At 54.7% G+C, this 17,650-nt stretch overlaps 1 protein-coding gene across 2 annotated transcripts in view; it reads right to left on the reverse strand.

Annotated features, from left to right (window-relative positions):
- UPF1 (UPF1 regulator of nonsense transcripts homolog (yeast)) overlaps positions 1-17,277 on the reverse strand; it is a 33,077-nt gene extending 15,800 nt beyond the window's left edge. For both annotated transcript variants that reach the window (XM_012654025.1, XM_012654024.1), the window contains exons 1-4: positions 16,777-17,277; positions 4,222-4,361; positions 2,628-2,717; positions 260-427 (exon numbers count right to left, since the gene is read on the reverse strand). In XM_012654025.1, the coding sequence (XP_012509479.1) occupies positions 260-427; positions 2,628-2,717; positions 4,222-4,361; positions 16,777-17,007 (629 nt within the window). In that variant the 5' untranslated portion in view covers positions 17,008-17,277. The remainder of the gene's footprint in view (positions 1-259; positions 428-2,627; positions 2,718-4,221; positions 4,362-16,776) is intronic.
- Positions 17,278-17,650: the final 373 nt, after the last annotated feature.

Consider the following 17,650-nt stretch of genomic DNA (forward strand, 5'->3'; position numbering starts at 1 on the left):
TTAAATTGTTAGTAATAAATCGCATCTCCCCGCGCACTTGAGCTCTGAACTCTTAAAACTCAGAGCAGACTCTGGTTTTATGGAATGGTTTTTATGATCTAACCAGAATACACCCCGATAAGTTACTCGGCACTCCCAACTCCCTAACAAACTCAGACCCCAAAGGTTCGTTCTGACACCTCACCCCTCGCAGAAACCACCTTTACAGCGTTACGGGTTGGAGCTAAAAGGTCGCCCCGGGGACACCTGGGGCCCTCACCTGCACAGCAGCACCACCACCGAGTCGGCCTTGGCAGGGATGAAGCCGAGGAGGAAGACGTTGCGGCAGCCGCAGTTGTAGCACTCCAGCACCGTCTCGCCCAGGGGCCCGTCCTTGTGCAGGGTCACCTCTTTGCATTTCGCCCTCACGAGGTGATTTACAATGTGGCTGAAACCAGGAAACAATAAATAGTTAACACCCAAAGTTTGGCTTTTCACCACTTGCAACTTTCGGGCCCCTGTTAAAAGTTCCGGTACCGTTCACGGTCCATTAGCAGAGGCCGTCGCACCTCATCCATCTGGCACCCCAGGGACCGCTCTCCCCTGAACTGGCTCCCCACCGAGTGCAAAATCAATCCCAATTTGAACCACTTTTAAGGAAAACTTCCTTAACACATTTTGCATAGTTCCTGCTTTTGCTTTTTTTTTTTTTTTAAGTTCCTGTTCTCTTAAACCGAACTCATCAGGCTTGATTTAACCTATTGCTGGGCCAGGGCTGTGGTGGGGCCAGTGACGGCTCCGCAAGGCTGCCTCACTGCCACCTCTGCTATTCTCCAAAGTCACTTCTCAGAGGCCCTGTGCCCACTTCCAGGAGCAGCGGCCTCTCCCATCTGCTGCAGGCCGGGAAACTTGATAACCAGACACATCAGAAACCTGAGCATAGTAAAAAAATACGGAGTGGGGGCTCTGGGCTACGCCACAGAAGCCAAGGGCCGGGTTTGAAGCCGTGGCTGCCTCTTCTCCTTCCCTGCTGCCACGTGGCCAGGAACCTGCCCACCTAACACGTGCCTGCTGCTGCGCTGCCCACGCCGGGCCAGCCACGTGCAGGGCCCCGTTCGCCTCATCCACAGCCACGCGACGCCCTGTTCTGCCCTCAGGCTTCCCAGTGCCTCAGCAATGCTGAGCCTGACTGCTGGTCACTGCCATTGGGCAGACACCCCAAACACATCCTGCCCGGCCTCCGAGCCTTCCTCACTGCGCCCCTTCTCTTCCCTTCTGGAAAATACTCCTGCTCAAAGCTTTAGCTCAGAAGCCAACTTTCTAACCTCCCTCGCCGCCACAGATCACCTAACCAGCTGTGGCTGCTCTCGGTATCCCCAGAGCCCAACTCTTCTCTGGAGCAGCTGCGTTGGGTACCTGACCAGAGCCAGTGCTTTCCTGCTGCCTTTCTGTGCCCACCTCACCCTGTCATGCGCGACGCTCCCTGAAGGCGGTGACTGCTTTGCCACCCTTCCCACGCGGCCTTGCACACAATGCACAGGGCGCCTGGCTGAGCCTGCTTTTTCTTGGAGGCCCTTTCACTCACTTCCCTGTTCTTGGCTGTGCTGACCGGAAGCTGGGGTTGCCAGCTAAGAAAGTTTTATTTAGTTGCTTTTCCTGCAAGAGAGGAACTAATGCAAGCACAACGACACTTAAATTACCCAGAATATTCTGAACACAGGACACAAATGTCTTTTGGTTACCCAGAAGATACTTTTCTTTTAAAATCGTCTACATTAAAACACCAGCCCCTTCTTTGCCTCGCTCAGAACAAAAACACCTCAAGTTACTAACTCAGAGATGCCACAAGATCTGACCACTCTGTGCATGTCCCTGCACGACCCACAGCTGCAGAAGGCACAGGAAGGTGGAGGAATAAGCTGCCTGCAGGCTTTTGTCACTTTCACTCTCTAAAACGTGACCCTCAGAAAGAGATTCCATCTCCTCATTGGCAACGTGGAGGTTCTCCCCAGCAGTGGAGTGACCCACCCCGTGTGACCACGGCAGCCCAGAGGGGAGCCCCATCACTCCGGCAAGACAATCGGACTCCACCCTGGAATTCAAGCACCGGCAGAGCACTGGTCGTGTCCCAAACGCAGGACAAGGGACCCAATCCCAGCTGCTGCTGATCACCAGCAGGAAGGGAAACCCAGCTGACCGACGGTCAAGTGAGCTTGATTTAATCCGATGATTCAGGATCTGGCCCGAATTAGCCTCTGGACGGCTCAGATGAGCTCAGGCCAGAGCAAGCCTTCTCAGAAACCTGCTCCCCTGCGTGCCCGTTACTGCCCCGGGAACATCCTCCTGTTAATGAAGATCCATGGGCGTGCCAGGAGCTCATCTTGCAGAAAGAGAGAAATAAAAACTGGGAACGCGAATTAAGCCAACCCTACTTGCATAATAAAAAGAACCACAGAGAATAAATCAAGGGTAAATACATTAAGGCATTCACACACCACCATCTGTTTCAAGTTAAACCAGTCAGAGGAGGAAAAAAACCAGGTTTGTTAGCGTGATTTTATATTGCGCTTCGCTTCAACATTTCCATAGTTCACACACAAATCCAAGCACAGCACTGATTAAAGACACATGCAAGTCTGATTATCTACCTGCCAGAAGTATTTCCCCGTCCGTTGCAGAACCACTTCTTGCTGGTGTTGCAGTAAACCACGCAGGCAGGATCGTGTATTCCACAGTAACTAGAAAATCAAAACATCAACAGTTCAAGTTGGAAGGTTGCTCTCTGGTTTTAATTTGGCAGGATGTAAAATTCTTTCCTCTTACAACATTTTTAAGTTTTTCATTAAACACATACTCAAATCCAACAATCGCAATAACCAAATCAAACGAGTTAACCAAGGTGCCCCAATCCCGAGGACACAGGGAAGGGGTCAGGTGTGCGGCAGGGGCTCCGCAGGGACAGCCTGGATGAACAAAGCTACTTCCAGGGAGAGCTGCCCAAGGGGGCTCACTCGCCCAAGTCCATTCCAGTCCCTCCCCTTTGGCCTGACGTTTCAGGAGCCCCAACCCTGGCGCTGTGGTCACAGTGAACTCCAGGCTCCAGCAGAGGGCACTGTGCTCCCGGGGAACTCAGCCGACCCTACAGTGGAGGCACAGGGCTCGGTGACCCGATGCTTATGCAGGGGGAACCTTGGGGGAGCCCCCCAATGCCACCCACACTTTTCTAAAAATTGACACACCAGAACCAAAAACACTAGCTCCCCAGAGTTCTGCCTGTGTACAAAGCCAAGACTCAGTCTCAAACCAGAGTGTGCTTCAGCCAGCAACCCTCACGCCACCCCCACACCGTGGGGAGGGCTCTCAGGACCCCCCCAGCTCACGGCATGGGGACAGCAGGGAGAGCAAGAGGCTGTGCAGCTGAGGTCCCTGCAGCTCCCCTGGGCTCCTTCACAGGCACCTCTGTGTGTGACAGGAGCACAGTCACACCGTCAAACATTTGGAAACGAGAACCCAAGAGGCAAAATACAGGCAAACGCGCCGCCCTCTGCTCCAGAGAGCTGACCGGCCAGCCCACGTGGCCACAGGGAAGCAGCCCTGGTGGCACCGACAGGGAAGGAGGGGAGCAGCGGGGAGTGGGCTCTGAGTCAGGGCTAGGCCCCACGCTGCCCTGGCTGGCCAGGTGCCCCGAGCAAAATCACTTCACCTCTTCTGGTCTTCACGTCCTCACACATGTGTAATGAAAAAGCAAGAATAAGCCCAAACGTAAGAGACAAGAGATGAGAACTCCAAATTAGGTTAACATGCAGGTCTGCCCGCTCACGACTTACTCCCAACTCTCCAGGCACGGTGAAGACGTCGGGGATGCAGGTACACCATGGAGCCCCAGAGCAATCCCTGCGTAGGAGAATCGGCTGCTCTGCTCACCCTCTAACCCCAAAGGCTCACCCAATGTGACACGTTCTTTCTAGTGAGTGAGGGGGCAGGTACCAGGCAACAAGCCCACCCCCTGGGCCAGGGCGAAGGGCGCCTCTCCCCACCAGCTGGGTGAATGCAGGGTGTCGAAGGGTGCTGAGCCCACTCTCCTGACCAGTGACAAGGACCGTGTGTGCATGAGTGCCGAGCAACTTCCTTACTCCCAAGGACAAAGCCACCAGGAGTCGCAGAGCAGTCAGAGAACAAGGACACCACCCCACCCCTCTATCAGAAGGGGCCGGCGGGCCGGGGCCCAGCTGTGCCACTCACCTGCAGGCGTGTACGGGGAGGTCCTTCGTGTAATAGGTGTCTTCCTCATCCTCTTCAAAGTTCAACTCGGCCAACAACTGGCTGGTCTTGGCCACACTGTCGTCCACGGCCCCATTCTGCAGGATGCCCTCGGGTCCGACCTACAGCGCAATGACAGTGTCACCCAAGCGAAGCCGCAGCTTCTGGGACCTAGCCTGGGCACATGGCTTCTCCCAAAAGGAGCAGCCGCAGCAACCCTCCTGTGACGCACTGGCCTGCTCGCTGCTTTGAGACAGGTCCCCTTGTTCTGACTGGATTTTTCGTACACTCTTCTTCCCTGTCAGACCTGTCCCGCCAAGAACAGGGCACTGGTGGCCTAGGGCACCCACGTCCCGCTCCCCCCAAAACAGTCTAAGCCCCACCTGGCCACAGAGCCACATTCACGGCCCACGACCAAGAAGCCAAGGTGACTGAGGACCACAAGGAACAAGGTGACTTTTATAAACCCATCGCAGTGCACCTGGGGGACAGCCCGGGGCCTGGAGCCCCACTACAGCGAAAGCTCGTCAAGCGCTCTCATGAAGGCTGCCTGCCCTGGAGACGTGGGAAAGCCACAGCCCTCAACCACTGCCCTTCTTTTTTTTTTTTTTTGAGACAGAGTCTCACTCTTTTGCCCGGGATAAAGTGAGTGCCGTGGCGTCAGCCTAGCTCACAGCAACCTCCAACTCCTGGGCTCAAGCGATCCTCCTGCCTCAGCCTCCCAAGTAGCTGGGACTACAGGCATGTGCCACCATGCCCGGCTAATTTTTTCTATATATTTTTAGTTGTCCAATTAATTTCTTCCTATTTTTAGTAGAGATGGGGTCTCGCTCTTGCTCAGGCTGGTTTCGAACTCCTGAGCTCAAACAATCTGCCCGCCTTGGCCTCCCAGAGAGCTAGGATTACAGGCGTGAGCCACCGCGCCCGGCCCACTGCCCTTCTTGATAATGAAGTAGGAACAATGTTCAGAGCCTTCCTCCTCCAGGCCACACTCTCACTACAAGTACTGCCTTTGCTACTTTACAGCAGCAAACACAGATGACTTTAGCTCATCACGCCACAAACTGCACAGGACACCAGCACTGAGACTGCATGGCCACCTGGGGCCCAGGGGAGCAGGAGCTCCTAAGGTGCCCCCAGGAACCACCACCTCAAATGACACAGTCTACGGTCCCCAGAATTGCCCCCCAGGGGCCACTTGACCCTAACACGAGGCTGGGTCAGGCAGCAGAAGCGCTGTAGTAAAATACAAAAAATTCTGTTATTGTTTTGTTTTTTTTAAAGAGATAAGAGTCTCTCTCTCCCCCCAGGCTGGAGTGCAGGGGCACAATCAAAGCTCACTGCAACCTCCAACTCCTGGGCTCAAGCGATCCTCCCACCTCAGCCTCCTGAGTAGCTGGGACTACAGGCACCTGCCACCATGCTGGGATCTTAATCACTTTTAAGTGTACACTTCAGTGGCATTCTATCCACCTTCAGAACCTTTACCATCTCGCAAAACTAAAACTGTCCCCGCTGAACACTAACTCCCTTTCCCCTCTCCCCAGCACCTGCCATTCTACTCTGTCTCCACGCATGTGCCTGCTCTGGGGACTGCATGTACGTGGCAATCACACGGCAGCTCGTGTTCCGAGTAGTTTCCTGCAGTGAACGTCCTCAAGGTTCCTCTTCGTTTCAGCAGGTGTCAGAATTCCCTTCCTGAAGGCTGAAAGAATACTCCATTGTAATGGACGGACCGTATTTTTTTTTTGGTGCCACATTTTGCTTATCCATTCACGCGCCAAACACATGGGTCGTTCCACTTTGGACCGCTGTGAGTGGAGCTGCCATGGACACGCGGGTACAAAGACGTGTGTGGGTGCAGGTTTTCAGTTCCCTCAAACACACATTGAGGAGTGGAACTGCTGGATCGCGTGGCAACTCTGTGTTTACCTTTCTGAGGAACCGTCACGCTCTTCGCCACGCCAGGTGCGTGACTTCACATTCCCACCAGGAGTAGCCCAGGTTCCGCTTTCCCCACGGCCTCACACCAACGCTTGCTTTCTGCTCCGATTCCAGCAGTCCTGGCGGTGGGAAGTGGCATCGCCCAGCGGTTCTGATTTCCATTCCCCGATGATCAGTGACGTGGAGCATCTCCTCATGTGCCGCTGACCACTCATTTACCTTCTCTAGAGAAATGGGCTATTCAAGTCCTTCATCCACTTCCGAATCAGGCTGTTTGCTCTGTCGCTGAGATGTGCTCTCTTTGAAATTCCGACGGCTGGTTAGCACTTCAAACACTCCCGCTCCGTGTGCCGATGCTGCGCTCCACGCTCAGCAGCGTGGGACGGCGCCAGCTGGCACGTGCAGCGGCACTGACGCAGTGAGGCTGTGGACAGGGAAAACACTGTCGCATCGTGTCTCTCGGCGTGGCTGTGCCTGGGCACGGGCACGCTGGTTTCTGAAAGCGTGGGTGCATAGGCCATGGCGCCGGCTTTCCCCACAGCGCGGTGAGGGCGGCGTGGTACAGCACGCAGCGGGGAGCAGGCTGACGCCGTTCTAGCACGGGGATCTGCGGGATGCGTGCATCCTTAAATGGCTGGATTAAACACATTCTAACAATATCCTCCACTTTACCTCTTGCCCTGTAAAGCCTAGAATATTTATTATCTGGGCCTTTAAGAAAATGTTCGCTCAGTCCAGAAGAGCTCCTAAAATTCCTTGTCAGGATTTTTATGCATAAAGAAACATCCTTGACGATATTTCAATCTTTACTTTCCTGCATGTGCAACGACACAAAACTGCACCCATCTGGGTGCCCTCATCCTGCCCACTCTGTCCACGCCCAAATTGCCCTCCTCTCCCCAAGAGGGCACACGAGGACCACGAGCATGACTGGCAGGTGGCAAGCCCAGTCTCCCTGTCTGTCACACGCACAGGCCTAGGTCTCCCTCTCTCTCTGCTCTGAACTTACCCCTCAGGCGTAACAAGGGACAGGACCCCTAAGTCCACTCTGGGAGCTCTGGGGAGACACGCAGCATGGATACAAGGCCAGGAGGACCCTACCTCACCCCCACTGAAACCGAGGAGGCCGGAGAGAGGATTCCAGATCCCCCAAGGCCCAGAGGTCCCTCGAGCCCACCTAGCTGCGGAGCACAGGTGTGTTCTCTCTGCACCCCAGGCCCCACTGCGGCCAGGCAGTGATCTGCCACAACACAAGCTGACTTCTGTAGCTGCGTGGTTAGCGTCTCTCTCTCCACTCTCTGAGAAGTTTTAAGATAAAACATTAATTTCAGAAACACATTTGATCCTAGAAACTACCATTAAATAAGTTAAAACATAGCACTAGGGGTCAATGCCTGGGCACAGAGATGGCCCTCAGTCCATGCCAGGGACACGATGGGCGGAGGAGACAGGGCCGTGGTCCTTGGCTGACACAGGGCCGCCACTGCTGATAACTGAAGTCCTCCAAGGTTGTCAACCCGTCGCCTCACCGGGGAGGCTCCAGAGGGGCAAGGCCTCCCTGCGCCCACCTCCAGGCACCCACCACCGGGTCACGAAGCCCAGGAAGCAGTTCCCATCACCTCTGCTCTGGACACAGTATTTAAAGGCATATTCCAGAATTCCCAGTACCTAGCCCCACACAAGGCCCCAGAGCTGGGGTCCCTAAATCCTTTAGTCCTGCTCCAAATATGAACCCAGCATTGACTAAAACCACACTTGGGAAAGTCCAGCCAAGAGTGGCTGAGCTGATCAAGGTCTGCAGGGATTTTTGCCCAGAGACAGTTACTTCCAACACAGAGCGTACATCAGAGCAGTACCAAGAATGGTCCCTTCATTCCCAGAGAGACAGCACAAAAGTTCAAAAATCACCCCGTTATGCTGGCATAAACTCTGAGACCACAGACTCTTACTCTGAACCTCGGTCTCTGCAATGTCAGTGCCCCGGGGCCTTTGCACATGCTTTCCCCACAGCCTCGGCAAAGCTGGCTTGATGTCCTTCAGGACTTGGGCCACGGGGTGCCTCCCAGGCAGGCCTCCTCTGACCCCATCATGGGGCCGCAGGGGTACAACTGTCCTGCTCCTGCTATGAGCCCAACACCTAGGTGGAGCCCATACCCCAAGGAGGCCCACAGCAGTGTTGGCTAAATGAATACGGCTCCTCGTCCTTTAAAACATAAAGGCCCAGATGCGAAGTCACTCATCATTTATTCTCTGATGCCAAGGTTTAAATAAAAAAGAGGGTGGGAAGTTACCACCCCCCAGGGCAGCTGGCTGCCAGGAACTGCAGGGTTCTGAGCCCTCCCAAGGGGGGGCCTGCCAGGAAGACTGGCCCCAACCTGGAAGGACTCTACCTGACATTTCCCTCTACTTAAAAAAAATTCCAAAACTACCGAAAACACACACCCACACCCCCTTCACCTAGACACCCCTCCATCACATGCCGCCAGGCTCTCGGTCCCCCTCTCGCTCTGCGCATACGTACTTTTAACTTTCCTGACCCGCTTCTGAGCCACAGGACGAGGGCTCTCTCCACACCCTCACAACACAAGCAGCTGGCTCAGGACCTCACCATGGCTATGACACTGCTGGCTAACACACGTGCGCATTGTCCCAATGTCCTAACAATGTCCTTTATAGTTTTTTTCGATCTAAGATCCAGTTAACGACGGCACATAATTTGTGATGTCTCTTTAGTCTCCTTTAATCTATTAGTCCGAACCACTTGAAATCACTGGGACGGGGCCATTTCTGACCTGCAGAGAAGGCCACTTCCCATGGCCCCACCCAGCAGGCAGCGCCAGGCTCTGCTTTCCACTTGGTTCTTAGCAGAAAGGAAGCCCCTCCCTCCTCACCTCCCTCCCTGCTGGCATCCTGTGGACCCACAGACCCCCGTTCTAGTCAGTGCACTGGAGCCCGCCCCTCAGGTTCCACACTCAAGAGTGTCCTCAACGTGACCCGAGTGCTCGAGGCGTCCCCCGGCTCTCCTGGCTGCCTGTCCAGCCCTGGACCAGCCCCTGTCCAGGGAGCCCAGGGCCGGAGATGAAATCCACCTCACACATGCAGGGAGAGGCCAGGGTGTGATGACAAAGGCCTTGGTCCAGAAGGTGGACACCTCACAAGACAACGACCAGGACCAGAGCCCAGCTCAGTGGCACGAAAAGGAGCGGGAAGGGCTGCTCCGAAGGCAGGGCCCAGAGACACAGCGAGCATCTCCACGTCAGACTGTGACAGGGTCTGAGGGAAGAATCTGGTCACGGAGAGAATCTGATTGTCACCACATGTTGGACGATCCTGTAAAGCCATTGTCGATGCTGTTCGTTTGACAACGGCATTGCAGCCATGAAGGAGAGATGCCCTTTTTTTGTTTCTAGAAATGCATACTACACTTTCTAGGTCAACATGGCCAAGGATCACCAATCCATATGGCTCGACCTCTCAGAGGTGAGGATGAAAAGACCCACAGAACCGGCTTTAAAAATACATCATCAAAACAAACACACTAGTGAGAAAAAAAAAGGGCAGGGAGAGGGAAACCTTCACTACTGCTGAACGAAGGAGACGGACACACAGGGTTTGCGTTCCCTTCCCTTCCGTTAGAGAACCCATCCTAAGTGCTTCCACGCGGAGGACCAGGTGGCCGCCCAGAACGCGCGCTCGCTCTGCGGACCCACGTACCCGAAGGAGGCGAGGATGGACACGGCAGCGCAGCTGCGACTCAGCGCCTCCACCCAGGACCAGGAGCCACCCTGGGCATTGCCCACTGCGCTTTGCAAGGACCTGATGCTTCAGGACGGTGCTGTCCTCGGTTGTGGCAAAGACCAGCCAGAGCCAGCAAGCAGCCCAACCAACTGCACGTCCAGACACGGTCCCGGCAAAGGTCCACAGGGAACCATGGGAAGCCCAGCTCACTCATCCAGTTCTTAAGCCACTACTCAACTGACACACGTAAGAGGCATAAGGAGCCGGGCATGGTGGCACGCACCTGTAGTCCCAGCTACTTGGGAAGCTGAGGTGGGAAGATCACTTGAACCCAAGAATGGGAGCCCAGCCTGGGCAACGTAGTGAGACCCCCATCTCTTAAAAAAAAGGGGTGGGGGTGCACAAGGACCTGTTGCCAGCCCCAGGGTCCCAGGACCCAGCAGTGCTCTGATTACTGGAGGCAGCAGAATTCTGTTCTCAGAGGAAACCTCCACCGGCAAGAGGGAGCTCAGAGCTGTGACCTCGCAGTGAGAGCAGAGCTGTGAGCAGCACCAGTGATCAGGCCCAGACTCATGGACCCTGTGGCCCCTCCAGGCTAGGCAAATCGGCTCTGAATGTCAGAGCACAGCATCCTCACCATGGTGACAATCACAAACTGCCCTCCATGGTGAACCGCCACCCAGAATGTGCCCTTCCAGCTTCAGTGCACACTGCTCTGGGGAGGCCTCTGCCCCTCGCAGGGCCCTCTCAGGGCGGTGCCTCCCCACCAGCAGGGAGCCCTGACCCAGCCAGGGGGGTCGTGGCCCCTGATGAAACCACAGGTAGGAGCTCAGGTCTGCTCTAGTCTGCAACCGCTTGTGAGGAGGGCCAGGGGCATCGGTGCGCCAGGTGCGGTGCTGAGCACGTGCACTGGGAGGAGACACCTGGCGCCCTGGCCACTCCCACACAGGCACACGCACTCACGCGTTCACACCTGCAGGTGCGCGCACATCCCTGACCCGGTGTCCTACACCTCAGCTCCATTTGTTCATGGGATCGCCGCACTTGGCCACCCTGCCCGACCTCCCAGCCACGGTCCTCCGCGGCCGCTGCCGTCCGAGGGCCCTTCCTCCCAGCTTCAGTCCCGGCACCTGTCAGCAGCTCCTCGGGGCTCCAGGACTCAGCTTGGCTCCACACGGTGCACCGTGCTCACCCCTTCGCCCGGCAAGCACTCCAGGACCACCACTCGCAAAGGCTTTCCCTTCACAGAGCAGACCACTCCCCGTCCTGGGGCCGTCAGCATTCCCAAGGTCAACACCCAGGCCAGGCAGCGTGTGCAGCTCTCCTACAGTGCACTGCAGGTGGCAAAGGCCTCGTTCCCCATCAAACAGTGTCACTGCCCTCAGCCCACTAAGCACAGCAAGGCCAAGAAGCAAGAAAAGTGCAGGGAGGCTGCAGTCCAGGGCCAGGCTGGAGAGGCCAGCCCACCAGCTCGCAGAGAGCACAGCAGTAAACATGAACACGCACAAGGGCTCAAAGGCAGGCACCCACTGAGGCCGGGAACGTGGGGCCAGGGCTTGGCCACCGGCTCTGACCCCCGGCACAGGGCCTGGCCCACCTCCCTAACGTGCAAGCGGCAGCCGATGCGTTCGAGCCGGGCACGCGGCGAGAGATCAGAGGAGGAAAGGCAGAGCGAAAGAGAAATCAAAGACGGTGACTGCAGCGGTGCTTGCACAACCCTGTACGTTTACTAAGAAAGAAACACTGAGTCGTCTGCTTAAAAACAAGAAAATTCCATGGTAGGTGACCAGGCCTCAATAAAGCAATAAGAAAAATGTCTCTTTGTTTTGGTTATGGTAGCTGGACTTAGAGGGAACTTTGTTTAGTTACCACTGGTATAGTATTAGTGTTAACTGCCCCCACAATCGTGTTAAATCTGGGTAAAGAAATTGAGACAAAAATAGTGAGAAGTCATTTTGAGTATCTACCACTCACTGTAAAGTGTTGGCTACTTTTGCATAACCGCGGGGAGAGTCCTCACAATCTGGAAGCCACCCGGGCAAGTGCCATGACACCTGCCAGCACAGCGCTGGTCAGCAGCATCTTATCTCCAACGTTCCTGCGGCTTGCAGGGATCACAGCTGGACTACCGAGTATTCGCAAAACCAAAACGGACAAAGTCATGTGCAAATTTTAAACTCACCATTTTTAGGAACCCAGGGCTGTACAGAGCTCACCCGTCCTGGTCTTAGTATGACTTACAACCTCAGGGCGCAGCAGGCAGGGGGAGATGGTCTGTCCACCTGGATAGTCAAGGACAGGCCGGGACAGCCACCTGTGAACTCTGAAGGCAGGCAGGACCGTGGCTTTAAAGATGAGGTGGCAACTTTTTATCCTAAGTATTCTACCACTTGAAAAGAAAAAGCAAGCCCAAGTTTGCATACTCAAGACCAGAACAGCAGAGGAAACACCTAAGAGCCTGGCAGATGGGAGGACAGGTAAGGCTAGGACAACAGGTCAGCAAGCAGCTTTCCCAAGATTCTGTCCCTTACAATCAAGAAAGATGACATTTTTCCTAAGGAAGCAACTCTTGCACTTAAAGTAAAATTCAAGCACGGATGACTGTCCCAGCTGTGCTGCTCACAGGCTATGCCAAGTGGAGGGGACACACGGCACAGGCCTGACCTGAGGGTGAAGGAACAAAGCGAGGCCAGGACCCCTCAGATTGCAAGCAGCATCTACAAGGTCACCTGGAACACCTGCACAAAAACACTTACATTCCTGTCTAAAAGGACTGCACCTATCTGCAAATCTCAACATTTCCAAGTGAGCTAAGAAAAAAAGCAAATGAAACCAACATGCACAAGTTTTTCCAACTGGGTGTCCATACTACTCTTTTTATCCATTCATTGGGATTGCTGTCAACATTGAGCACAGCCCTACACGGACATACACCTTCATTTCTCTTCTGGGTCATAGGTAGGTGTATGGGCACCTGTCCCACCAGCAGGGCATGAGAGTTCCAGTGGCACTTTCAGCCTTTCTTAAAAAAAAAAAAAAAAAAGACTGAGCCACTGAAATGAGTGGGTAGTGGTATCTCTGTGTGGTTTTACTTTTAACAGTTTCATTGAGATATCACTGACAGGCCATAAATGGTGTATATTTAAAGTATGTCATTTTTAGAAACTGACATGTCAGTGTATGTAAACCCCCATAAAACTGTCACCACAATCAAGATAACAAGCATATCTATCACCTCCAAGTCTCCTTGTGCCCTGTCACCCCCTCTCCTGCCCTTCTTGCCTTTCTGTCCCCACCACCACTAGTCTGCTTTTTATGATTGTAGGCTAGCTAGCACTTTCAGAATTTTGCATGAATGAAATCATAGAGTATACACTTTTTTGTCTGAATACTTCTTTTACTCAGAGTAATTACTCTGAGATGCATCCAGGTTGATGCATGTACTGGTAGTTCATTCCCCTTTTATTACTGAGTGGTATTTCCTACTCTTAGATTTCACCCTAACTGCACTGTTTGGAGGAGCTGGACAGCACCAACAGCGCAGCGCCAGTGGAGAGGAAACATTCCAACCAGGCAGACCAAAAGGTTTGCAATACCAGCTATTATGCGAAGGACTTCTGACATTACTTTTCACTGTCCTGGGGGCGGGAGGGTGGAGGAGAGCCCAGGACAGGGTCAGATTCTCAAAAAGAAAATTGTCTCTTTATTTTAGGGACACTTGGCAGAACTGTGTCAGCACTTTTCATCCCAGTATCTCAAGGGCTCTGATAAATGCCAGTTTCATTTCATAAACAAGAAAAGGAACGTTGTTTGAACAGCTCTGGGTGCAGCAGGAGTCACCCCTGCTGCCGTTCTCCCACCCTGGCTGGGACACATTCTGCCTGGAAACAGACTTTAAGGAAAAATCAACTGTGCAAAGCTGATATAGGCAGGGCTGGCATCAAAAGTGCCTGCACTTCATTTGGAACGGGTTGTTGCGAAAAGAGGAAAAAAAAAAGTGGCTGCACACTAGCAGTTCCTCAGTGACCACACGACCCAGCAATTTCACCACGAACTGCATCCACTCAGAAATGTGTACACAGATGTTCCAAGCAGCACTATTCACAACTGCCAAGAGGTAGAAATAACCCAAATGTTCATCGACAGATGAGGAGATAAACAAAAATGTGGTCCCTCCACACAACGGACTATTACTCAGCCATAAAAAGCAAGCACTGATCCAGCTACAACGTGCACGGACCTTGAGCACATGCTGCTAAAGGAAAGAAGCCAGACGCAAATCAGACCACATGCTCCACGATTCCATTCATGTGAAATGTCCAGAACAGGCAAATCCACAGATAGAAAGCAGATCAGTGGCTGCCAGGGGCCGGGAAGGTAAGATTGAGGGACTAAGGGGTACAGGGTTTCTTTCTGGGTGATAAAAATGTTCTAAAGTTGGCTGTGGTGACAGCTGCACAACTCTGACGGTACTAAAAGCCACTGACTGGTGCACTTTAAACGGGTGAATTGCACGGTTCAGCATGTGAACTCCACCTCGACAAAGCCGGTAATGAAGTGGCTGCGAAGCCCTTAAAAACTGACAGTCACTCACCCAATAAGATAAAATGAAAAGGCAAAATGAGATCCTAAATCTTTCTGGAAGCCCTCATCTTCTGGATGGTTACGCAGCCAACTCCTGAGGACAAGTGTGGGAAATATTCCCAAGTGTCTTAAGCAGCCAATGCCACCAACTGGCACAGGAGATAACTTTTTTCCATTTTCCAATTATATTCAGACTTTCCTGCCCCAGATTAAGGCCTTCTACTTGTGATACAAATGCATTCACTCCCTGTCCCCAAATACAAGTCCAAACACAGGCTGCAGGTGGGTGGGTCATCAGAGTCAATTAAAAGTAACTAAGGACAAGCCTCTGACGTCATCACTCAAGTGAGATCAATTGCAATGTTTACCTCCAGGGAAGCATTTTAATGCTCTCATTTTGTACAATCCAGTGTTCAGAGACAAGAAAATAAATTGATTGTTTTAACTGAAAGAGAAGGACACACCCCACAATTAATTGCAAACATAACTCGAGGAACTAAAGCAGAACTCAAAGCTGCCCCAGGTTTGCTGTTCTACTGTTAAAAGGACTCACAAGGAAAGCAATTACCTTTCACCACACCCCCACCGACCCCTGGTGACGCCACACAGATCTTCATCCTCAGCCTTCCTGACAGGCTGGCCACAAGGTACAGACAGATCTACTAGTTTTACACATAAGTCCAGATTTCCCTTATGTTTAAAAGTAAGAAAAACATAACTGCCACCCCCATTTTACAGCTGCCAAAACAGAGAGGTATGCGGAGCACGAAAGCTACGAGGTGGGGCCTCGGCAGCTCCAGCTCTCTTCTGGAGGCAAAGTCCCCTCTCTCCACCTCCCTTCACCAAATGTAAACAAAACTGAAAAAAACACCCCTACTTGTATACCTGTTCTCCTGATGCCCCACCCATCACGAAGACCTTCTATTTCAAGGAATCTGGGGTTAGAATGAGTCAAATGTTTCTTGCTTCCATTGGGGGCTAAAAGAAAGCCCAAGTGGGTGGTCTACCCACGGGAGTGACTCAACCAACTAGCACATTAGCCCCCCTCCCCCCAAGGGCAGGGTCTGCGCTCACTATGGTTGAGCAAGAGGTGGTTCCTGCAGCTCCAGAACACAAGCATGTGCCAAGGGACACCTGTGACAAAGTGAGCCTAGTAGCTCCTCCCTGGCGGAGCACTCAGGAAAATAAACCTGAGGGAGGGGCCAAGCACCAAACAAGCCTCCAGTGAAAGCAATCAGATCCAGAGGATGGGGGCAACATTCCCCAGGACCCCGGCCTGCCCCTCTCCCACCCTAGGCAGGAACCCAGGTGCAGGAAGTGCATGCCCTATCCTTCTCACAACCCAAATCCCAATTTAAAATACCTAAGTAACCCCCACTAAACATCCACATCAATAAAAATAGAAGTTTTTGATGCGGCAGACCCATTTATGTAAAACCCACTATCACTGCTCCATTGGAAGAACAAAACTCAAACCCAACTTTTCCAAGGCAGGGCTGTGGAGTTATGTAACAGCTCGGTTTCAGCAACAGGCGATGCAAGAAGGAAAAACAAAACGCAACCTGCTTCTTGAATAATCTTAATAGCCAGCGAGTGTGTGGTTCTCCACGGGAGGCGAAAATTCCTCTCGGTTCAGGCAGCCTCAACCTTCACTTTGCCAGAGCCTGGGGCGAGGGGGAAATTTGAACCCGCAGCTTGGTGGGCGTGAAGAGGGGGAAAAGGGGATGCCCAAATGGCTGCGACCACAGATAGTGGGTGGGATACGGCGGCCGGACCAGCCAGAGGGGAGACCGGGCAGGTCACCCCGGATGGGGCCAGAGACAGACCTAGGGCAGGTCACCCAAGACACGCCCGGAAGGGGACTGAGAGCAGGTCATGTAAGATCCAGCCTGAGCAAGACCCAGACCAAGCCGTAGCGAGACTCGGGGCGGATCACTGAAGCCGTCAGGAGAGGGACCAGGATAGGTCAGCGCGATCACGGCTGGAGTGGAGAAACCAAGGCAGGTCAGTTGGGGATCCAGCCGGACAGGGGGAACCGAGGCAGGTTACTCCAGGCCAGGCCGGTTGGGGGACACGAAGCAGGTCAGCACGGGCCCAGTCAGAGAGGCAAACCCAGGCGGAGTAAAGGAACTGGTGGTACAAGTCCGCTCAGACACAGCCCGAGTGGGGGGCCGGGGCAGGTCGGCCCAGGCCCGGCCAGAGAGGGAGCCGGGGAAGGTCCGGGGCGCCGAGGCCGAGCCCGGGCTTCCGACGCCGCCATGTGCCGCTCACCTGAGCGTCGAGCTGTCCCGCCGCAGCGCCCGCGCCCGTGCCGCTCGGGCCTCCCGCGCCGCCACCTCCGGGGCCGCCGGGGCAGCCGGGGGGAGTCTGCGTCTGGCTGGGGAGGGTAAAGTCGGTGAACTCGAACTCGGAGCCCTGAGTATCGGCGCCAAGCAGCTCGGCCTCCTCGGTGTCCAGAAAAGTGAGCGTCTGCGAGCTGGGCCCGTACGCCTCCACACTCATGGTGCCGCCAGGCAGGGCCCGCAGGCCAGTTCCGCGCCGCACTCGAGCCCGCCGCTCAGCCGAGGCCTAGGCCGCAGGCCTCGGGTGACCGCTCCTGCCGCCGCCGCGAACCCGGACCAGACCGAAACGCCCGCCTCGGCGCTAGCCGGGCCGAGAACCGCGAACGCCGAGCCGCCGCCGCCGAGTCCCTCGGCCGCTGCTGCTCCCTTATAAGTCACCCGCCGCTCGCAGCCCCCGGCCGGAACCGCCGCCACCGCCGCTGCCGCCGTGCGCGTGCGCGAGCTCGACGCCGGCGCAAGCGCGCGCGCTCCTCGCAGACGCAGCCAACCGCGCCCGGACGCCCGGAACCCCGGGAGCCGACGGGACGTGCACTGCGCATGCGCGGGGGTCCAGGCTTCCAACGGCCGCCCCGGCGGCCGCTCCGGGACTCGACCCCGCCCCAACCGCTGCTTCGTGACGCCCGCGGCCGCGTGCGTCTGCGCTGGCGGGGACCGCGACGGTGTTTCCGGTTATTGGAGCGCTAACTGAATGCCCTACATAGGTGGTTTCGGAACACCCAGCCGGAAGGTCTGCACGGCGGTGGTTCGTTCCCGCCTCGCGGCAAACGCCTTAGGCCTCAGTTTCCCCGTTTGTAACATGGGGG

Source organism: Propithecus coquereli, unplaced genomic scaffold, assembly GCF_000956105.1.
Source record: "Propithecus coquereli isolate 6110/MARCELLA unplaced genomic scaffold, Pcoq_1.0 Scaffold438, whole genome shotgun sequence".
NCBI classification, from domain to species: domain Eukaryota; kingdom Metazoa; phylum Chordata; class Mammalia; order Primates; family Indriidae; genus Propithecus; species Propithecus coquereli.